This window comes from Parasteatoda tepidariorum, chromosome 9, assembly GCF_043381705.1.
Source record: "Parasteatoda tepidariorum isolate YZ-2023 chromosome 9, CAS_Ptep_4.0, whole genome shotgun sequence".
NCBI lineage: Eukaryota > Metazoa > Arthropoda > Arachnida > Araneae > Theridiidae > Parasteatoda > Parasteatoda tepidariorum.
This window is the reverse complement of record NC_092212.1, coordinates 84,282,595-84,297,583: the sequence shown is the minus strand read 5'-3', so window position 1 is coordinate 84,297,583 and position 14,989 is coordinate 84,282,595. Positions and strand designations below refer to the sequence as shown.

At 33.1% G+C, this 14,989-nt stretch overlaps 1 protein-coding gene across 1 annotated transcript; it reads left to right on the top strand.

Moving 5' to 3' along the window:
* Nucleotides 1-1,460: 1,460 nt before the first annotated feature.
* Nucleotides 1,461-14,984, top strand: LOC107456041 (putative ammonium transporter 3). Its single transcript, XM_043053446.2, has 7 exons — nt 1,461-1,470; nt 5,256-5,805; nt 7,924-7,995; nt 9,609-9,668; nt 9,745-9,821; nt 10,882-11,198; nt 12,995-14,984. Exons 1-7 carry the CDS (start codon nt 1,461-1,463, stop codon nt 13,130-13,132), a joined length of 1,224 nt encoding a protein of 407 aa, XP_042909380.1. The 3' UTR covers nt 13,133-14,984.
* The last annotated feature ends 5 nt before the right edge of the window (nt 14,985-14,989 follow it).

Genomic DNA, 14,989 nt, shown 5'->3' with positions numbered 1-14,989 from the left:
AATTATTTGTATAAATTCTATGCTGTTTATGTATCGATATAATTATTTCTGATCGGAATTTACTTCAATTGGGTATAATATAAAAAAAACACAACTACTTCCACTTAGTAGGAATAACATTTACCATGACGCAATGCTAAATTCTATGCCACTATCCACATAAATCAATTATTAATCAAAAATCGAATATCAATTACTTTTCTTTATAATGCAATAAAATCTGGCGAGCAGCTATTTAAACGATCAAACNCACGTGGAGCATAAACAAACTAATTATGCATCGAAGTTGCCAGGTACACAAAACAAAAATATATCACGGTTACATAAAAAAAATAATAAATCTAAGTTAAGTAAAAGAAGTAGAGGAGAAAGAATTATGTTTCAACTGATTCCATGTTTTCGATACGGGCTCTGTATTCAATTAACTTGTCGTTAATTAACATTCTAATTTTAGGCTCAACTTTAATGCGCCATTTTGCTGATAAAGATTAGCTGGCGCTGACGTCATAGGTCACATGTGTGGGTTTTAAGTGCATTTACCCAGTTTTCACTTTAAGTCACATGGCAATATTCTATTCTTCAAATATTATGGGGAAAAATGCAAAAAAAGCTCAAATGTTTCTATACGATATAAATGTGATTTTCCAAAATTCACTAAAATGCCACTAACTGCCAACCAAGTCTCATTTTTTCATTTTAAAAGTTATGAAAAAAATGAAAATAATTTCCTAATTTTTCTATACAATTTGTTTTAATTATTTGTATAAATTCTATACTGTTTATGTATCGATATAATTATTTCTGATCGGAATTTACTTCAATTAAGTGGAGATATGATGACTTGCTGAGTTAAAAGAATAAAAATTTGCAGCTACGTTACAACACATGAAATAAAAATAATGTTTAAGTTTGGCTTAAAAAAGAGTTATCGAAGCTTAGAATTAAGGTAATTTAATTTCAGCAGCTTGTACACTTACTTCCCTTAGGTAATGACCTAGGGGAACAAAATAAAATGTTACAGAAATTTGCGTGTTCTCTCCACCAGCTGCTAGACGCAATTTAATGTACCATTCTACTTAATATTTGATTAAAATGCGTTCGTAAAGTATTATCGGTAAAGTAAAGTAACATGATGTCATTACTGTTCTCGGTTTATTTCAAATGCAGGCACCGTTATCCAGCTCCTTTAAAAAACTACCACCAATCAAATATGCTTCTAAAAATTAATTACTTAGTTCGTTTGTAAGATTAATATTGTCAAATATTTGATGAGCAAAAATATTGAGTTCTATTTGTAGACGTTAATTCAGAGTATATCACAACTTATATGAATTTGAAATACAATGTTTTCTAACAGGAAATTGCTTTTTCAAAATGAAACTCAGGAAAATATCACAGAAAACAAAATCACATATGAAGATGCAACATGGATTATGACAAGTTCTTTCATAATATTTACCATGCAATCAGGTAGGTCTGCATTCTCCCTATATCCTAATGCAATATCAGAACTTAATATTAATAATTAACCTTTCCTTTCATAATATATACCATTTTGTATTTTATTTTATTTTATAACAGTTGTTGAACAGCCGACCCAATTTTTGGGTTTACGACTACTAATGTTCCACTCCGTAGCTTTGTAATTTTGAACCCAATCCAGAACACAAGGGAACTCCTGTATCAAGCATTGGGTGAAATTTGCCTCTGTGGAGGACTTTCTGTTGGAACTGATTCGCTTTTGCGTTACATGGAGAAGAAGACCACAAGAACCTCCCACGGTTAGTCTGCCGGCAAAGGGACTCTAACCCAAAATCCGTTTATCCCTGAAGATATGTCACGTCAGCACTGAGTTCAGTGCAAGCCGGATGCGGATTCATATCGACTAGGCATCGCTGGGATTCGAACCCGGTTCACCTCATTGGAAGGCATCCTCAGTGGTAGACAGATCATGGGTTAGAGTCCCCTTGCCGTTAGGCTAACCGTGGACTTCCTCTCCGTGCAACGCAAATGCATGTTAGATCCGTCAAAAAAAAGTTTTCCACTTTCTCCCAATACTTGATCCAGGAGTTCGCTTGTCTTCTGGATTGGGTTCAAAATTACAAGACTACGTAGTAGTCGTAACATTAGTAGTCGTTAACCCAAAAATTGGGTAGCCTGTTTAACGACGGTTATAAAATTTCTTGGTTTGCTGCATTGTTAAGGCTCCTTTTTTATATCAATTACTCATGTGAAGTCCGATGTTCGGAGAATTTAGGCGTAACTGATCGAAATTTTGATGTTGATCTAACATCAAGTTCACATTTTTCATTTATTTTTTATTTGAAATTAAATTGAAAAGTTTTACGCTCTTTTCCGCAGCTTGGGAGTGATATGGAAAATTTGAAATTTCTCCAATATGTAGTGTCAAAACTTACTTGCGATTTAATATCATCTTCACGCAAGTTGTGCATTTTTGAGAAAGGACATTGGTCGGAAGCAGTGTGCTACATGTAGCAAAACTACTGTAGTCGCTACTTTTTCCCGTAGTTTGTAGTGTAGTGTGCTATTTTGCAAACCTAAAAATATATTTTTTTAAGGAACATGATTTTTTTCAAGTTTTTTTTTTCAAGTTTTTTTTTTAAATGTTAAGTGCGATGCTCAAACGGAATATATTAACAAACTTTTTTAAACTATTTATAGACTTATTACAATATACAACTTTTCCAATCTAAAGTATTCCGAAATTTTAAAATAAATTTTTTTCCCGACCTATTCTAATGTAGGCAATGCTGTAAGCATTGCGCAGTGATGCTGTTCGTGCCACTTGTCTTAAAATAGTGGAGTCTCGTCCTTCATTACCCCCACTCTGGCCGACTATGGGCTGTTGTAGAAATGCTCTACTTTTTATGTTTGAGTAAACTTAATAATTTCAATAATAGACTTTGAGTGACTGTGTTGGCATCGTTGGCAAATCTTATTTTATGAAAATTGAGCTGAAGGTTGACTCAATATATACTGTAGAAGTAGTATTTCATTTACTTCTAACTAGAGTTACATAATCGGCTACTGATGACATTTAGGAAAAAATCCGAGGCCGTGAAAGTTTTTGTGCTCCGTGGAGAGCATGGCTATACCGAATGGCATGGACTCGAGAATCGATACCGTACATCCTCTATCCCTTCGCAATCCTATCAAGGCGGTAGCCAGACGCTCACTGACCGATGCTTGACTTCGGAGATCTGCTGGGTACCGCGTCTTACAATCAGTTCATTTGAGACTGATTAGTTATGCAACTAGTCTTTAAATTAAAGTGTTTCAGTTTTAGCTTACAATTTATTTTAAAAATAATTCAATAATTAATTATTAAAATAATAATATTTTCTTAACTGTTAGTTTGATAGGCTCATTTTTATGCATTCCTATTTTTGTTAAAGTATTTTTATTATTACCCATTGGCAAAATGGGTGTTGTTTTGAGTTCGATGGCGTGCGCACCTTATTTGGACGTCTTCACACTTTTCAACTGTGTTTAAGAGTGAACAGTGCGCATGCGTCGTCATTGCATGTGTTGCTGTGGCAACCGCTGCTGTTTGATGATTTTTTTTAGAATTCTTTTTTAATAATAACTTGTTCATAATTGGTTTCTTGCAACTTGAGAAGTCATTATGACTAATAATCATGTGATTTAAATCAATTTTATTGGATATCTGTTAGCGACGTAACGCATGTGTATCGAACTTCATTGATTGGATCGACAAATGCCACTATTTACCCCCAATGACGTCAATTTATGGGTATCCATGATCAATTTACTTCTTATAGTATTGAAATTACCCAATTGCAACCTTTTTTATATAAATATGAATACCGAGGAAAGACAAAAAATTGTGACTTTACATCGACTGAAACTTTAAATTAATCCAGTTCATTTTTATTTTATTTTATAACCGTCTTTCAACAGCCGACCCAATTTTAGGGGTTTACGACTACAAATGCTCAGCTCCGTAGCCTTGTAATTTTGAACCCCATCCAGAAGACAAGGGAACTTCTGGATCGAGTAGTGGGATAACTTTGCCATCGTGGAGGACTTTTTGATAGAGCTAACCCGCATTTGCGTTGCATGGAGAGGAAGACCACGAGAACCTTCCACGGTCAGCCTGACTGCAAGGGGACTCTAGCCAATGATCCGTCTACCACTGATAATATTTTACATAAGCACTGTGATTAGTGGAAGCCGAGATTCGACCTGGGATTCGAATCCGGTTCTCCGCATTGGAAGGCGAACGCTCTATCCCCTGATCCATCGCGGCAAAACCAGTTCATTGGATCCAACCCATGATTGGAAATGTTTGAGGCTTTTATCCTAAAAATTTTTTGACCAATGGACAACCAGTTATCGCAATAATGCGATCAATTTTTTTTTTAAATAAACAAATAGAAACTTTATTAGGAACAAAAACAAACACATAAATACAAAGAATATATATTCGTCGACAAGAGGAAAATCCTGTCCAGGCAACAAAGAAAGGTAATACAATAAATTTAAAATAGAAAGGGGGGATATTACAATCATGAATAATTTTGCTCATTATAAGACATCATATATTGCTGAACACTGTAATAATAGAAAAAAAAATACACGAAACTATATAAAAAAAATGACAAAGGTAACATAAGAAATTCATTTGGATTGGCACAAAACTGGTATCAAAAATCGAATGCTTCCTCTAAAGTGAAAAATAGAGATCTAAATCGTCAATGTTTATCACAAATTGAAATAAAGCACGCTTAAAAGAAGAATATATTTGGATATTTTGCAACTGAGATGGTAATTTATTATATAATCTAGGTGCTAAGTAAAAAAAACTGTTTTCGTGAAATTTCTTTTGTAAAGTGGGGAATCTCATATATTTCAGTTGGTCTCCTTGCAGATACAGTAGTTTTTAATTTGCATATTAATTTACTGTTGTGTAAATAAAGTAAAATACGAAAAAATACATTATGGTGAAATAGTAATAGATTAATTCTTCTGTATATATATTTGTAGTAGTTACATTTGAGTTATTTATATTTAGAGAATTAATAATCTTGAAGTATTTATTCTAAACTGAGATTAAAGGAAGTAAATTAGTTTTATTAATTAGTTTAAAGGAAGTAAATTAGTTTTATTAGTTAGTTTAAAGGAAGCAAATTAGTTTTATTAATTAGTTTAAAGGAAGTAAATTAGTTTTCTTTTCTTTTTTTTCTTCTTTATTTTGTTTTTCTTTGCTTTAGGTTTTGCTCTCCTAGAATCAGGATGTGTCAGCCGAAAAAACGAAGTCAATGTTCGAATGAAAAATATTGTAGACATGGTTTTCGGAGGTCTCACTTACTGGATGTTCGGTTATGGCATGAGTTACGGCACTGACAAGGGAACAAATCCATTCTTCGGGGTTGGCAACTACTTCGTCGACACTCCCGAGGACAATATGGGCTACTTATACGCCACATACGTCTTCCAGCTTTCATTTGCTTCTACAGCAACTACAATAGTATCTGGAGCAGTTGCTGAAAGATTTCATTTCACTGCCTATTGCGTTTACTCCTTTTTCAATACTTTCATCTACTGCTTGCCTGCTGGATGGATTTGGGCCAAACATGGATTCCTCAATCATCTCGGTGTCGTGGACATTGCTGGATGTTGTCCTGTTCATCTGGTTGGGGGAGCTTCAGCGTTAGTTGCCGCATGTTTGGTGGGCCCAAGGCATGAAAGATATACTGATGAAAAGAAATTTGCAATCATCAATTCTCCCACGAATGCTATGCTTGGGATGTTCATACTATGGCAAGTATTAGTTAATATTAAGAAATGAAAAATATCTTTTGAAAGGCCACATGATTGAATCTTGCACACGAAGATTTATATATATATATATATATAGTTGATATTATTATAGTTATTCGATATTTTAATATCTGCTGAGGACATATTAGGAGAAACATCAGTATTTGGAGTACAAGTTGAATGGATACTGGGGAGCTACATTGATGTAGGGCATATCGGGCAAATATATACTAAGCTGTGGCATATGACTAGATCTAGTATATATTTCGGATATTTACCAAAGCGACTATGTGATTGCCAACATTCACCAGGGGGAAAAATTTTTTTGATACATTTATAAAGTATGCACAAGGTATGAAGTATATGAATTCTAAAGTTTATTTCAAGTGCAGGTTATAACACTGGGGGACAATTTTTTTGTTACATTTATACAAATCTTTGATCACCTACTTGATCTTCGGATGTGGGAAATTCAAATCTGAAATTAAATTTTGTTTCAGAAAGATATAGATTTTTTGTTTCGAAATTACAATTTTAGTTCACTTAATTTATTTTCGGAATGTTGAAGCTTATAAAGAACGCATAGGTTTATGTAGACACACAAAGACAATTGTCTTCTTCTATGAAAATAACACTTAAGAGGAAAAAACCAGATGAAGTATCGCATCATGAGCTGACTGATATGTATCATCACCTTTTTTTTACCACTCCCTACGTAACAGAGAAGTGAAGACAGTTATTATTCTCAAAAGTAAATATTAAAAAATCCTGGTTAGGAATATATTATTAAATTGCATAAAAATGATAGCTTGGAGAGAAACAAAGTGCTGATTTGAAATTCGTGGCTCAAAAATATCTAAGAACCGTTTAAAACCTCAGACAACAGAGAACAAATTGTGCCCTAATGCATTTTGTGAAAATATTGTTCATTTCATTACGATTAACTTATTAACAAAATGTTCTAACATAAAATTATATATTTATTAACAAAATGGGACTTTAAAAATTTTAAGAATGATGAATTTGAAGCAATCACGGAGGTTGGTGACACGAGCCTCGATTCTTTTTAAACTTTCCTAACTCTAAAATTTCACTTTTCCGATGTAACGCAAGTCATTAAAGAAAAGAAAATTTCTCAAGAAACTCGCTCTTAAATCGAGAAGCTAAAGGCTTTCATAAGTATCATTTTCTTCAAAATATATATTTCTAGCCCAAACTATTTGCAACCGTCGTTGAACAGCCAACCCGATTTTTTGAGAGTTTACAACTACTAATGTTCACCTTGTAATTTTGAACCCAATCTAGAAGACAAAGGAACTCCTAGATAGAGTATTCTTTTTAATTTTATATTTTATATCCGTTGTCGAACAGCCGACCCAATTTTTGGGCTTATGACTACTTATGTTCAACGCCGTAGCCTTGTAATTTTGAACCAATCCAGAAGACAAGGAAACACCTGGATCAGTACCCCCAGTGGTTTTGATTTGTTAAGAGAATATGGAGGACTTAACGTCGACAGATTTAACGTGAAATTACTACACGGGGAATTTTCGGCCGGCGGGGATCGAACCCACGAACTCTTGGACATGGGCCCAGCGCCCTACCGACCAGGTCATCCGGGCCCTTAGGTAGAGTATTGAGAGAAATTTTGCCTTCGTGGAAGACTTCTTGCTGGAATTAATCCGCATTTTCATTACATGAAAACCTCCCATGGTTACCGCGACGGCAAAGAGACTCTAAACCATGATCTGTCTACCCCTAAGGATATTTTTACGTCAGTGCTGTGGTCATATCAACCACCCACCGCTGGGATTTGAACCCGCTACATCTTTTTGAAAGACGAACGCTCTGAGCCACCACAACTCAGCCTAAACTGTTGTTTAACTTGGTTTCCAGATAGGTATTTCAAAAAATGTTTTGAATTTCTACTGGATAACATCACAGAAACCACTTACTGCTGACGTGAATAATCGTAATTGTTTCTTCAAAAACGTTCTCCAAAGCAATTGTGGCTTATCATTACATTCTCCGTTCATTTAAAAGAAGTTGTTATATGATAAATAATGTAGAATGAATCAAATTTATTATTATTGTTGTTAATTATTAATTTTTAATTAGGTGGGGATGGCTTGGATTCAATTGTGGAAGTACTTTTGGCGTTACCGGGGCGAAATGGAAATATGCCTCCAGGTGCGTATATAATTTATTCATTTTTATAAACGCAAAATATAATTTCTAATTAAATTGTTGTTGCTTTTGTTTTAAATCTTCATTGATAATTACCTGAATAATAGAACACACAAGTGTGCAAGTACAAACAGTCGACAAGCACTTTTAGAAATATTCCGTAGAAAAGGAAAAAGAGTCATAGACGTAACGTGAGAGAAATTTTTAAGGGAGCACACGGTTTTTTTCTTTATATATATTTTATAATTAGAATGAATCTACAGTGCAACATCCAGGAAAGACCACCTCTGTGTAGCGACCACCCCTATTTACAACCAATTACTTCTATAAGTAAATGTTAGGAATTTGTTTTTATGGGAGTTGTATTTCATTTTAATTTTTAACCCTTTTGAAGGCCGTGGTAAGTATACTTACCATCACGTTTTACCACTTTTAATTTAGGTTTCCATTTTTCAGTAACTTCAGCTTTCTTGAAGTGANTAGAACAACTTTCATTTATAAAATACATAATTCCTTTTGAAGTTTGTAGCATTTAAGGAATTTATTTTATAAATGAAGAAAAATAAATGTCAGTAAGTTCCTAATAGGACATTTTAAATGTATTTACCACCAAAAAAATGGCATTTTTATAAACTAAATGAGCTTGTTTTTTTTTACATCAATTACTGTTCTTAAAATAATTTCAATTCCAGAAATACTTTACTTTAACTTTACTAGAAATAAAGGGCCCGTTAAAGGGTTAATCAAGAAGTTGTGATTTGATTTTATTTTATTTGGTAACCGTCGTTGAACAGCCGACCCAATTTTATGGGTTTACGACTACCAATGTTCCACTCCCGTAGCCTTGTCATTCTGAACCCAATTCAAAAGACAAGGGAACTCCTGGACCGAGTATTGGGAGAATTTTTGCCTTCGTGGAGGACTTTTGATGGAACTAACCCGCATTTGCGTTACATGGAGCGGAAGACCATGATAACTTCCTACGGTTAGCCTGACGGCAAGGGGACTCTAACCCATGATCCGTCTAACACTGAGGATATTTCACGTCAGTATTGGTCTGTGCAAGCTGGATGCGAAATTCGTATCGACTGGGATTCGAACCCGGTTCGCCTCAGTGGAAGGTGAACGCTCTGAGCCATCGTGGCTCAAGAAATTGTGATTGAAAAGAATTACAAAATCTGGTGCAATTCTGACTGTCACAAAATGTATTTTTAATGAAAGAGTAGCATGAATAAAATTAATCTAGGCATTCATTAAACATTCATTAAACTGACATTAACTTACATTCATTAAACTAAAATGTCTATCCTCTCAGTTATCCAAGTTAGTAAAAATTATTAATTATTTCATGTTCATTTTAAAGTCACAACGACTAGAATCAATCAATATTTATTTGCATCCTTCAAAGCCAATTTAACCGCTTTTTTCTCGTCAAATATTAGCAGTTAACGGTCATATTTTTAATTCGTAATAATCTATTTTAATTCCGTAAGGTATAATTTTAACAGCAGTTATCTGTAATTAATTAATTTTTTTATGATTTCAAATTTAAAAACTTCTTTAAATTATTAAAATCTAGATAGGTTAGAAAAATGCATTAAAACTTTTATTTGCAGATCTGCAATCACTACCATCAATGCTTCAATTGGAGGTGGACTGGGATCTTTGATATTCAGGTTGAATATTTTCAGTAACGTAGTTAATATTATTTGTCGGTAAATGTTCTAAATGTATTTGATTTTTTTCTTACAGTTCTTTGGTATACAACAGAAAATTTCTCATTTCACATTTAATCAATGGTATCTTATCCTCTTTAGTTGCTATAACAGGTAAGATCTAAAAAATTAACTTTTTTTAAAAAATTTATAACAATATTTTTGAAAAAAAATTGTTTTATTTGTTTACTAAAAAGCATAAAAATATACTTATCAAAATTTGCACTTCATATAAAAAGAAAACTAAAATCTAAAGTTATTTCGATGTAGAAATCCAAATATCCAAATGTAAATAATCCAAAATTGCAAAAGACGGTAAGCCTCTGCAACTTTGTCAGGCTTTTGAACATGAATTTTTTAAAAAAGGAAAAAAATTTGATAGCTGTATTACGATCACTGGTTACTTATTGGCCAAATGGTTTTTTTTTTCTGGTTTAAATCTGATAAACGCCACAACATTTCAAACCATGGGTTGCAAAAACTGTTTCAATTGATGTTTGTCGTCGAAGTGGTTTCCAAATCCTGGCTATGTACTTCCAAAATACATTTTCTTCTTCAGTGTTCATATTTATATTAAAATAACAGTCAAGACTGCAATTATAAGTTTATAATATAAAGAATATTAAAATACTTTAAATTATTATTATGTAAGTAAATACTTTAAAAATGACTGCTGGTGAAAATAATAAGAAGAAAAAGAATATAATTATCAAACAGCTGCGGTCGCCATAGCAACGCATGCAATGACGACGCATGCGCACTGTTTACTATTACTCTTGAATTACAATAGAAAAATGTGATGACGTCCAAATAAGGTGCGCACGCCATCAATCAAAACAATGCCCATTTTGCCAATGGGTAAAAACAATTCTCTAAGTTTTGAACTCTTGAATTAAAAGCGTAATATTAGCAGTGTAGGAAAATTACTTTAGATTAGGGATACAAAAATATTTATTGAAAAATGAATTTTATGACTTTCATTAATTTTATGCTGATGACAACCAAAACAATATGAAAATAAATAAGCAAAAACTGGATCCTACCACGTGATTTTCCTGCCAATAATGTAAAAGTGCGATACCATGATTAGATTTTTATGTATAGTAGTATTTTTTAAGTAAGTATTTATGTATAGTAAGTATTTGTATAGTTATGTATTTTTCCTTCACTCTAGCTGGTTGTGCCCTTTACAATCCATGGGAAGCTTTGCTTATAGGATTCGTCAGTTCTCAATTAACATGTATCGCAATGCCCGTATTGGATGATCTGAAGATAGACGATCCGGTGGGGGCGATTCCAGTCCATTTAGTGGGATCTATATGGGGTATGATATCGGTTGGACTGTTTGTTGAGGAAGATTCCATGCTGTTGATGAGCAAGAAACAGGCTGGACTGTTCTATAAAGGAGGATTTTACTTGATGGGAATTCAACTACTCTCTCTTTTAGTGGTGGGAGTTTGGAGCGGTATTACAACTCTTATTTTGTTGAAGGTGAGAAGATATTTCAGTTCTTATTCATAATTTTTAATTATGCTGTTGTTGTTGTAGTTCATTTACGTCACACTAGTGCAGCACAATGGGTTATTGGTGACAAACTGGGAAACATCCCATAGGGTGATCCGAAGACATACCATCGCAATTTTGATCCTTAGCAAAGGGGATGGCACCCCCACTTCGGTAGCCCGACGACCTGCGCGTGAAGTCGAGCACTTTACGATGGAACAGTTTAGCGAGGACAAATACTGCACACTCTCGGTACCTTCATAAACTGATCAAGGAAGTCACCCACGCACACACACACACGCACACACACACACACTGTTCACAGCCAGTGATGCTTGACTTCGGCGTTCTGCCAGAAACTGTGTCTTAACGATCAGTCCACTGCGGGACTTTAAATATCCACCTGAGGCCGTTTACAGCCTTTCCCATCCACTATTTCTTTTCATATCCTGGAATTTGTCATTTTATACAAGGTTTAGATTTTAGGTTCGAATCCCGGTGATAGCTTGTGAGGACGAATTCTTCTCCCGGATTTCTGTAGGGTGAGTTTTTCGCGGAGAAATGTTTTTTCCCGATTCAGATCGCAATCACATGTGAAATAATCACATCCAGTGTAATTGGTCCTTTAGAATACCCTTGCTGGTTCTATCCCAGTATTCGGCATTGCTCCAGGAACCGTGGTGGCTCAGGGAATAGAGCGTTTGCCTTTCAATGAGGTGAACCGGGTTCGCATCCCAGCGATGTCTGATCGATACAAAATCCTTACCCGGCACTCACCGACGGATCATGAGTCAAAGTCCCCTTGCCGTCAGGCTAACCATGGAGGGGTTTTCTCAAGAGGTTTCTTACTTTGCAGCGCAAATGCGGGTTAGTTCCAGCAAAAAATTCTCCACAAAGGCTAGTTTGTCCCAATGCTTGATCCAGGAGTTTTCTTGTCTTCTGTGCTAGGTTTAAAATTACAAGGCTAAAAAGTTGAGCAGTGATAGATGTAAACCCTTAAATGGGTAAGCTGTTCATCGCCACTGGTTATTAAATAAAATAGTGGTGATAAATTCAAATCAAGGCTGATCAAGGAGTGATCACTTTAAAGATACCACTTATACATTGAAGTAAATGGAGGATGTTTTAACCTTCTTTGACTTACTTCACTCGCATCTCATTTCGAATGTTAAAAAGGTACAGATAGTGATTTGTTTTGTCGTCAACACTTGCAGCCCCTTTCCACTGCGCAATTAATTTTGATAAGAAAAGGTTTCAAAAACCTAACACACCAGTGTTCAGTGTTTCTTTCTCATAAGTAAAATAATCATTGCTTACTCCAGTGAATTTTAAATAACATTCATATTTTACGATGCTAACTCAAACAGTTTAAATTACAATTGTTAATTAATCATAAAGTAGAGTTCATTTTTAATCAAAAAACTACACTATGCATTAAATACCATTAAAAAGGGAAATTTCACAAAAATGTATAATTTCAGATTGAATCTCCCCTTTTAATCGAATAACCTGCCTAATTGAATGGAGTAGGCTGAAACCAGTGGTATTCTTTCAAGTCGGGTTGACTGTATATTTTAATATAATTTCTGACTGACTAGGTTAAATATAAGGAGATATTTGGGTATTATATATATATTGTATTATAATAATGTTTAAAAAAAAATTGCAAAGACACCCATATAAAACAAACCAAGTTAATTTACCTTCTCAATCCAATGCAATAGGCATAAATCAGATTCTATTGGTATTTGATAATTGATAAATTTTTATTTTTTTTTCTACAGGTAATTAACCTTATTATTCCCATAAGAATGAACTTAGAAGATGAAGAAATCGGAGCTGATTCAGTTGAACATAATATAAAGCATTACACAACATCGCAAATGAGACAAATTTCAGCTACTAACTCTCACCTTTTCTAACTGTTTACCTCATCAGAGCCTACGGTAATTTTTTAAAAAGAAATCTCACTTTCTTTAGTATTTTTTTAGTATAGTTTCACAGCTTTTTCGTTCGTTTTTAAAGAAACATCTCACTTTTTTTAGTATATTTTCGCAGCTTTTTCAGTCGTTTTTAGAAAGACATCTCAGTTTTTCTTATTTTGTTTTTTTAGTATAATTTAGCAACTTTTTCAGTCGTTTTAAAAAAGACATCTCAGTTTTTTTCATTTCTTTTTTTTAGAATAGTTTCACAGCTTTTTCGGTCTTTTCAAAAAGACATCTCAGTTTTTTTATTTTTGTTGTTGTTTTAGTTCAGTTTCACAACTTTTTCTGTCGTTTTTAATAAGACATCTCAGTTTTTTATTTGTTTTTTTAGTATAGTTTCACAGCTTTTCGGTCGTTTTTAAAAATACATCTCAGTATTTTTTTCAGTATAGTTTTACAATTTTTTTGGTCATTTTTAAAAAGGCATCTGTGTTTTTTTAGTATTCTTTCAAAGCTTGAAGAGATGTTGATCTTATGGTTATGCACTTGTTTTCATAATGAAGAAGGATGTTAAAAACATCGTGAAATTATGTATTACTGTCATAAAAATAAAATTTTATTAAAAATATGAAATGAAATGCAGTGAACTTACAAATATTGTAGAAACAGAATACAGCGAACTTCTTTTTTGTAAACGTAAACTTAATGGTAGTCACTAATGCCAGAAGCATACTTTCAATTTTGTTAATAGGCTTTACTTTTTTTTATAACAGAATGTTATATAATTTCAAGATACTCCAAGTAATGTACACTTTATGTTATGCTTTATATAATATAGGGAGTACATATAATTTACGTATTAACAAAATAATGGATAGTAAAGTTTAGAAAAATTAATAATTAAATGTTTTTACTAGTGCTTACAGTTTTTTTCAAATATTAGGAGGATATATTCAAAAATAAGGAGGTTTTGCAAATTACGTTAGCAAAATTACGTTGCTTAGTCGTAAATTTACGTTTACTTAATTTTTTAAAAAATTTAATATTATATAAAGTATTGAGAGTTACTTAAACTTAATTTTCAGAGCTATTTACCAGTTTGGATATCTTTTTCATTCATCCTTTGCATAACTTTCAAAAGCTGACTCAACTTCAAGCTTCACAGACAGAGTTTTAAGGTGGACTGAATATTTTACAATTTTTGCGCTTCTAATTATTGGAATTAATTTTTATGCTCCTGTGACAATAAAATATCTCACAGACATTGTTTAAATAATTGCTGCTTATTTTTTTTAAAAAGACTTTTCATTGTTGACGAATCTTTTTTGATCTAATGGTGAGAATAACTGACATGCATTGTTGTGATGTACCCCAACCCTTCCAAATAAAGAATAATCTGATTAACTGTACTAATATGAATACAGTGAGAGAGAAGAAAAGAATATCACCTTGAATAACTTTTATAGTAATGATCGCATTTACAAAATACCAGTCTCTGTTGTTTAACTGAATAATTTTTATGCTCTTGTAACAATAAAATATCTCACAGACATTGTTTAAATAATTGTTGCTTATTTTTTTTAAAAAGACTTTTCATTGTTGACGAAACTTTTTTGATCTAATGGTGAGAATAACTGACATGCATTGTTGTGATGTACCCCAACCCTTCCAAATAAAGAATAATCTGATTAACTGTACTAATATGAATACAGTGAGAGAGAAGAAAAGAATATCACCTTGAATAACTTTTATAGTAATGATCGCATTTACAAAATACCAGTCTCTGTTGTTTAACTGAATAATTTTTATGCTCTTGTAACAATAAAATATCTCACAGACATTGTTTAAATAATT

What these genes read in the sequence shown, in the direction of transcription:
- LOC107456041 (XM_043053446.2), top strand. An exon ending in CTTGGGATGTTCATACTATG is followed by an intron (nt 5,806 to 7,923) that starts GCAAGTATTAGT and finishes ATTTTTAATTAG; the next exon opens with GTGGGGATGGCTTGGATTCA. An exon ending in CTGGGATCTTTGATATTCAG is followed by an intron (nt 9,669 to 9,744) that starts GTTGAATATTTT and finishes TTTTTCTTACAG; the next exon opens with TTCTTTGGTATACAACAGAA.